Source organism: Gigantopelta aegis, unplaced genomic scaffold (assembly GCF_016097555.1).
Source record: "Gigantopelta aegis isolate Gae_Host unplaced genomic scaffold, Gae_host_genome ctg3653_pilon_pilon, whole genome shotgun sequence".
NCBI classification, from domain to species: Eukaryota; Metazoa; Mollusca; class Gastropoda; order Neomphalida; family Peltospiridae; genus Gigantopelta; species Gigantopelta aegis.
In genome coordinates, this window is record NW_024533448.1 from 77,439 (window position 1) to 86,850 (window position 9,412).

Below are 9,412 nucleotides of genomic sequence, written 5' to 3' on the forward strand. Positions count from 1 at the left end.
ATACATAAAATTAATGTTTTATTATTTGAGCCAATTTCTAAGATGTTTCCTTTTTATTTATAGATTTCTGCTCTTTCCATTCTTCAATTCTTTGTCTCAGCTCATCATTAGATATTAACATATCTGCTGTCAATGGTTGTCTACTAAACGGATCAGTCTGATCACTATATACAAATAGATTCACTCAATATTGAAAGCTAGGAAGATATCGAGTACACTGACCTAAGTAGATGGCGAATGATAACACTTCTTTCCATTGTTTTCCTGATGTGGGTAATGTGACAGGATCACTCATTATTTCAGCCATCAAGGGGTCCAAAAATTCATCAGGGGCCTGAACAATAAATGATACAAAAATAAACATATCCAGTGTAACAATACATACATCATCCATCATCTCTTGTTCAAGGTGTAGTTGTTGGGAACATTGTCTCACTTTCTCTCTCATTCTTACTAATCCAGTACACATTTCAATGGGTTTACCAAGACGCCTGACAAACAAGAGCAAATACAGTAATACACTTTTACCACACCTACTTGAGGACATTTAATGCAAGATCAAATAGTCCCATGGAGAAACTCCGCCCATCTCTTGGTATAGCTTGACAGAAGGCAGGCTCTCGTCCTAAATTCAAATAGATTCCAATTATACTACATACTAACTCTCGAGGCTGAAAATTATATTTCTCTCGGATCTTTCACCTACAAAAAGTTGTCATTATTATAACATGTTTAATAATAGGAACACACAATAAACTCTTTGCTTTGTGGTCCAACAAGTTGCTTCAAAAAGTAATTCAACATGGCTGCTATCTGGTCTACCATTGCCATGGAAACAAAAGGCCTACAAGAAAATATCCAATTACAATAATTAGCTACAAATTCAAGGGGTGGAGTTTACTTAGTAATATCACTTGTAATCATCTCAAGAGTGTTCACTGTTTTCAAAGCTAACGTGTTCCTGTTACTAGCGTACATAACAGACTCCCTCAATTTCTCTTCATGATCCTTCTTTACATCCTCAGATAACCCTCCCACTCTGCTGAGTCCTTTAGTAATTGGACCTCTCGTATATTTTTTAAATTCTAGATTTTATAGTAACATAAGATATAAACATGCCCACATTGTACCTGTAAGCCTTCGTCTAGCTGCAATGTGGCATCATTTATCAACATATTGATAAATCTTAAAAATAATGGAGTCATTGAACCTATCTGTACAGTTTCCACCTAAAAAGGGGTGCAGTTTGTTGTACTAATCAAGTTACTGTTTTGGCTAACCTGTTCTCCTAAAGCTTGGATACTTTGCTGATAAGATGGAATACTCCATAAAAATTTGAGTATTTTGTACATGGGAAGTCGATATTCTAAATATATGAGACAATGCATTCAATTAATGATAATGTTAACTTACGAAATTTATCTTCAAATTCCATTGAGTCTCCAGTGTGTTCTATATCAATGAATATTGTTAACAGAGATTGGAACAGATAACATGATGCTATAGAGTGTGACTCAAACAATGACCTTTGAACCTCTGGGTACTAGAAAACATCAGTATTAACAACTAATAATTTTATTTATAATATTACAGCAACTTGAAGTAAGCCTTGTTGCTCTTGTTCTTCATCTGGTATCATTAAAGAGAGCAAGTGGGCCAGTTTAGCTCTCAAATGTGGATTATAAAGTAGCCGAGAAACTCCTGGTTATTAAGTTGATTATATAGTTAATTAAAAGGAACTCACCCCATAAATACAGTACAAAAAGTTATCAGTTGTATCTGTTGTTCCCCGGCATTTTCTAAAGTTTCCTCTCCTGATTGCCTGTACATGTAAAAAACATTGTCTTGCCTTAGTTCACTTAAAATTGAATTTAATTTTAGTTCAAAGCTATTAAATTATACTTTTAATTTTAGTTAGTTCACTGTTTTAGAGTAGTTTTACTTGTATACATAAGTATCTATTAAGTGTTATTAATAACACTAATTTAAATATATTCATATGTAAAGTACATTTACTTCAAGAACATGGCAAAGTCAGCAAGGTTCTCAACTAGACATTCTGGAATGCTTTGTAACTTTAGAGGTACCTTTATGGAGAAAAGAAGTTAAACACTGCAAGAAATAGATAAGACTAGTCAAACCTGTTCTGGTAAAGGGAAGATATCTGGTCTATCCAGTTTAACAAGCTCCACTAACCATGTTGCTGTGGCCGTATAGAATGTGAGACACAACTCCAATAATTGAGGGTGCATAGCGTGGGTCTATAGTCAACAATAACAAACTTGTTAAGTAAGGAACTTACTTTAATTCCCAATATCTGTGAATGTAGAGTCCTTATTTGTGGCCCACGAGTAAGACCCATATGTTTGTGCCTATCATAAAATATAAAAACAATGTTAGTTAGTATCTAGTATTTGTTACTCTAGCAGCAGCAGAGACAAGATCTCTGAAAAGATGGGTTGTCTGTGTTAATCCCAGTATGAGACAACGGTGAGTGAGAAAAAAACAATGTGACACAAATTTAACTGGTATTACAGGATGCAGGACAGTAGAGGAGGGATTATCTTCAGCAGAATCATCTATAATTATAATGTAGTATCTTCTTTTAAAGTATTTATGTACCTCTTGTAACATTAGCCATTTTTGTTTCTTGTGAAAAATCAACATAAGGCTTGTCATAGTTTTCTCCTAATGTACAGTAACCTGGATCAACTGACATCAGGCGAGGGTTTGTTCCTGTTTTACTCTCAGTAAATGGAACACTTAATTGAAGTAGTAACCACGATAGATTAATGAAAAATCCATCACTAGCTGTTGTCAGTAAAGGACCTACTCCATGTAAACGAGACAACATCTATGACAAAAACAAACTACTTAGACTTCCATTGAGACTATCTTACTTTGCCTCTATCTTTGTTTGCATTAAAGCATTCTACTAACCAAACAATCACCTTCTCTCTCACCTCCTCTCCTTGGTGAAGGAGAGATGAGATTAGTTGGTAGAGCTTTGATACAATATTCTCTAATTGTAACTGAAGAGATCTGGAGCGTGTTACATAGATATCTCCTCTAATAGGTATCTCAAGATCAGCAAAGTGTTCCTATGGAAACAAGATATAGGAGACAGTATTGAGAGATACACTAACAGCTGGTCGCATTAGTGATGGTGCAAGTGTTGTAGGTGATAAGAGACGACCAAGAAGGGTGTGGCTTTGAAATGATTTTCCTGTTTGAAGAACTTGTTTTTCTGGTAGCCAGTACGTAGAATTGACAAGAAGCTAGAATTAAAAGAGGCAAATTTTATTCACAATTTTCAGATTTTTTCCATTTATTTTTTATCAATCTTACATTAGCCAGTGCAGAATTCTGGCAAAAGATCACAACACAATCCATCAGATGATGTAAGTCAACAGAAGAGATCGTCAAGTCAGCACATTTCATATAAATATGACTCAAAATAGGACTATATATAACTCTCTAGCAACAATATAATGTAAGTATTATATAGTGCATACTATTATATTGTAATACCAAGTTGGTTTGAGTCTGACAGTTAGCAATTTGTTTGAAGAAATCCATTGAAATTGAGACCCTATACATGTTGCCATAGTAACATATGTCACATTACACTATGTATGCTAACCTTCAGATACTGATCTCATGTATATTTAACAAAGTCACTTTCTGTAGGACTCCTCTTTGTTTGAACTATCATTAGATTATGGGTGGAGCAAACCATAATTCTGACGAATGAGATGTGACATTATAATAATATAGTTGTCAATTACACATACCCTGTCATCTCAATAATCTTGTTTTTTAATTTTATTGAAGACAGCAGTCTTCCATTGTTGTCCCTGCTATACATACATGTACATGAATATATATATATATATATATATTAATATTGTTATATACCTTTTTATTAAGAACACTATCCTGTATTCTTGCATAGCAATGTGCCAAATAAAGTATAGGAGATGTTTCTATGGTTTTTTCTTTATTGTATAATCCATGGTTAAGTCCTTTAGGCATTACTATTAAATAATTAACAGGTGATTTAAGTTGTAATCTCTCCGCTAATACCTGTATGAATTAATGTAGTATATTAATAAATTAACAATGACATACTCTCTCATAGTTATCAAAAGTGACCACACCCTCTTGTTGTGGTAAACAGTAGTACATATTGTGGATCATTGGATCTACTGTATTCAATGTCTCCTGTAAACATATAGATTTATAACATATTATGTATAGGTACAATGGTTTCCGTGGAAAACTAACCCCCTATAAATAAGAATATTTTAGTGATTATACTGTTCAGTTCTTGGATTTCTTTCTGTCTTGTCTCTTTTGCAGTTATTGCTTTCTCTTCTGTCTCAAATAGAGAAAAAAATGGATTGTCTTCAGCCATAAGTGCTGACTCAGCCATGATGCGGACTGACTCAGCAACCCACGCCTCACATATAACTATGCAATTCATTGCTTTAATAAAATGTAGCTGTTGACTAAATTAATATTGAAATACAACAACAATACATACATTTAAAATAATAATAATTCACATTGTATATGGATTGTCATAAGGAGATGATGCATGTTCTGATTCCTGCCCATTTTCCCGGCAGAATGGTTTCATGTAAGTAGACATTGGGTCTCTTGTCAAATTATCCAATGACTTATAGCCAGATGTTAACTGTTGCCATGGATACCTTTCTTCTTCCTGGGGTGTGTTCAAACCCAAATAATGGGTGTATAACAGGTGAATATAAACCACCATCCAGCCCACTGTCAACACCAGTCTCTCTAGTATTTTGGTCATTCAAAAATGATGATGGATTGTAGATGATGACGTTATCTTATTCACAAGAGCTCTCATGTAATCTGGATCTCTTTCGTAATCACCACTGTATTTGGATAGATCAGTACATCCTGAACTTGTTGATGATGAACGTGAGTTATCGGGAGCTGTATCAATCATAGGATCAACACTGAAATCTACAGGTTGATAATGTCCTGTTGGTGTCGGCAGATACTTTGATTCATCAAACAAACATGAGTCAGAAGTCTGCCTTCCAAATTTATTTGGTTGGCTTTGAGTTAAAGAGTTGTCAGGTTGACAAAGAGAAGATGACATCCGATAATAGGGATGAACTTAATGTACGATGAGTAGCTAAGAATTGGTTGCTATGGTAATGTAATGGACAAGACAATGAGAAAGATTGTTCAGCTAATGAGTGAGTTTGTCTAGGAATGTCACTTTTAGGGCCTTGTTGTAACATTATCCTGTTACTATAGTAACAATCATCTGGGACATTGTGTCTGATTCATAATCAATAGGAAGTTCAATGACAAGGTCACCGCTTTCATTCTCTACTGATAACAAAGATGATGTACTCCTGCTATAATGAGTAAGTGGATTTAGTGCCAGCAGCTTTCCAGTATTGGTTTTCTGTGTCTTGTCGTATTAATAATGGAGACCATGAGCTAGTCTCGGTAGTAGATAATGTACCTGTTCCATTTGTATCAGGTAACAATGAGAAATGGTGCTGTTCCAAAGTATCATATATGCATCATCAGGTAGTGTGTATGCACTACTTGAGTAAGTCCCTTCAATATTCTCAGATAATTGAAGACTTGGATTAGCTGCTGAAGCAATAGGCAGACAAGAAGTAATAGTGGGAGAACCAGAACTACTATCGGAGATTGGATTACTTGATGGAGGTCCAACTTCTGCATAAACTGTTAAGCTAGAGTCACTTGGGCATTGTGAAACTGTTGGCCCCAAATTGAATTTTATGTCTTGTAGTGACTGGTTTTTAGAAGTATTTAATTGATGTTGTAAGGGAGCACAGTGTATGATTGTTGTAGATGGACACCACCACTGATAAAAGAATTTCTGTGTCTGATACAGGAAACGTTTGTAAGATCAAACTATCCCTGTTAATGGAAAAAAAGGTAAAAAAACTAGAGAGACTTGTTTATTCTCAATATTAAATATAATCACATTCGTGGTGTACTATGAAAGGATTCAACATGATGGTTTGTTGCTATAATAGTCTGTAACCACTCCTCTAAACCACAACCTTCAACACAATATTAATTTATTTTTTATTGATATAATGTTATCTAACATATAAGCAATGCTATTGAGTCTATGATATATTGTAAACATGTACTATTTATTCATACACCACCAAATTAAGTAGTCACAATTTTGATTACATTATCATATATATTTATAAGGTGTTCTTTACTAATTAATAGTTGTGTTAAACTTAATCCTTAAATAACATTTTGTCTGCTACAATTATGAAGAGGTCACACGTCAAAGCCAAAAAAAAATGCTATAATTACATAAAAAATTAGAAATTTTACAGATGGTAGTTAACAAGTGGTGTCTGCATTCTTTTTTGCCGCCAAATATTGTCACAAAAAACATGAAGACTAATAATGTTTGGTTCCAAGAATGTGTGCACATATCATACCATAGTAGTTAAGTTAGTCAGGCTTTTTATATTTATAATATTCAGCATCACATAAAGTGTTATTTGCATGTCTTATGATAATGTTATAATGTGTGTAGTAATACTATAGAGAATAATTTACTCTCTAGTTTTACATAATTATAAAGTAATTACCTAATGGTGGTAGCGGATCTGACGGTTTACGGAGTCTTTGTATTACACCAACTGTTTCTACAATTAGGAAAAAAAAAAGAATGGAGGAATGAAGATGATCTAATCATTGCAATATTACATTCACTATAGAGTCTAACTCAACTATTTAACTACAAACTATTGCAAAATGCTGCAAGTTAAAACATTATAGTTATTTTGTTTAGCTTCTATAGTACAAAAGATTTGTCTAGTAACAAGTTTAATATAATAAAACACATGACTTGACATCTTACAAGTAAGTGACACAGAAGTTAGTTTAATGGGATAGAGCAATTAAAACTAATAAAATCTTACCATGCCTAGTTTGTTGGAATGACCCTGTTCCTCTGACATATAAAACAGATGACATAGTTATTAATGAAATTATCATCACCAAGAAAAATCGCTACTAATAATACAGTAATCAAATATACCCATATCAAAATATCAGATGATTGGTGTTCAAAAGCAGGTGGTTGTAGTTGAGGTATGATAGGAGAGAAAATACTTTGCATTACATTAGTAGATAGTAATGGAGGCTGTATTTGAGTGATGGTTGTTGGACTAGGGAAAATTTTTAAAGTCACTTGATGTCAATTCACTCGATGTTGAGAAATGTAGTACTTGCAGTATATGAAGATAGGTCAATTGACCTCGTATGCATTAATCTGGATTTAATTATTAATCTTGTTATTATACTGGATGTAGATATGGTAGAACTAACAGGACTTGTGTGCATTGTTATATTGGAAATAAGTAAATTGGTAGTTATAGAAGACAAGCCAATCAAACTGGTAGGGTGTGGACTAAATGTTGTGAGCAGCTTTGATTCAGTTGTATATGTAGGTACTGGTATATTGGTTGATGCAGAAAACAAACCAGTAAGAGTTGTTGGCATTGGACTAGGTGTCACAAGCAGCTTTGATTTGATTATATTGGATGTAAATGTTGGTAAAGGTACATTGGTAGATAGAACATAAGATGATAAATTGGCAGGACTCGTGTGGTAGTTAAAATAGATGATGTTGTTTACAAAGTAAGCCAGTTTCCATAGACCTGAATGCAGTAAGGCTTGATGTGGTAGTTATTTGGTCACTAATTATAACATGAGATGATGGGTGCAAGTGGTGGTGATACTGATACAAGGTCTGCACATGGATGAGACTGTCCTGATTTTCGTTCAAATGGCTTTACAAGGATCTGCATCAAAACCAAGATACCATGTAGGGCTTTAGTACAAAAGAGTGGGTCTTGGTAACAATCTGAACCTTCCTGATGACAAGTGTCCACTACATATATACTGACCAACATCACTTGTTATTTAAAATTTTGCAGTGTCAATACCGATTTAAGAATGTTGTTAGAAGAAGACATGTATTGTTTTTGTATAGAATGTTTTACTTGTATTCATCAGTTTAGTTTCTGACAATGTGGAAGATGAGTTGAAGTACCAGTCAATTTCCAACTGGCTCATTTCCTGTTATTTCACAAACCACTATCACGACACTTGTAGATAAAAAAGGATCACAAGCTTAGTCCAAGGTTACCCAGAGGAGGTATAAGTGTAAATTGATAGCCACTAGGACAGCATAAAGAAGCTGGATAGAGAGAGATTATAATAATATGCCCAGAGATTTGTAAAGAGTGCAGAGTTAAATTATCACTTGTACATGAGCATGTACTTTCACATGAGTTATCGTATGAGGTTACCAAACATCACCTCATACTTGATAACAAGGTTTACACTAGAATACTATAATAGGCATATTTAAGCATGGTCCTTTGAGCTGAGAGAGGGGGGGGGGGTGGACAATTTACACAGAAACTACCTTGTATATATTGTTTATATATACACCTTGTAATGCTAAATTTATAATATCAAATAATAAGACAACATTATATATTATAGATAGTTACATATTTCTGTATGTAGGATCAATTAATCATAGTCTAAACTAAACCTGGTATGTACGTTAAAGCAAAAATAATGAGAGAGATTGGAAAAACAGAGTTAGTACAGCAGTACCATTGTGACTGCAGTTTCCAACTTGATGATTCAAGGAGATTGTAAAAAAAACTTGATCCTTTTAGTTTTGAACGATGCCTGCAAGCAGAAGAATGCTTAGATGTCAGTCACTTCTAACAGCATAAATATCTTGCCATTGAGAATCTTGGTTAAAGCTAAATTCTACAATACAAGCCAACGTGCAATTCAAGCGTGCATAAACGGAAAATATACGGAAGTGAATGGGGACGGACATGGCTGTAGCTGGGAGGAGCATCTCCATGTTTTCTTTGATTACAGACATGAATTATTAGAACCAGGAGATGGAAGGTATTAACATTTTTGACTATTTGGTGTAAGTTTCTTATTAAATAAATACCTGTCATATCCCCTCAATCAACTAACACTGAATTATATTTTTAATAATCGTTACATTTATGTTCAGGGGAAGACGTGTACACAGCTGATTTGTTACAAGCAGAAGGTACTATCATACGTGGTTATGGTCAGGGCAGATTTTTGCGTCTCTCCATATGCCTGGGCCTCTCATTGTAAAAACCAAATTAATCCTGACCAGGGAAAAACGGCAATTGGATGGGGACATGTATGATGAATTGATGAATGGGATGGACAAATGGATAAATAGATAGATTAATAGACAGATGTATGAAAAGATGGGACAAATTGATGAATGGATTGGACCAATAGATAACATGGACATACATTATTAAAGTTAATGTTACAC

The 9,412-nt window shown here is 34.1% G+C and overlaps 1 protein-coding gene across 1 annotated transcript; it reads right to left on the reverse strand.

Annotated features, from left to right (window-relative positions):
* Positions 1-37: 37 nt before the first annotated feature.
* On the reverse strand, positions 38-2,854 carry LOC121392362 (ubiquitin conjugation factor E4 A-like). Its single transcript, XM_041523599.1, is given in 9 exon segments — positions 38-164; positions 223-265; positions 268-334; positions 386-491; positions 538-671; positions 1,281-1,366; positions 1,414-1,543; positions 2,197-2,261; positions 2,623-2,854. Coding segments are annotated over 9 exon segments (990 nt in total).
* Positions 2,855-9,412: the final 6,558 nt, after the last annotated feature.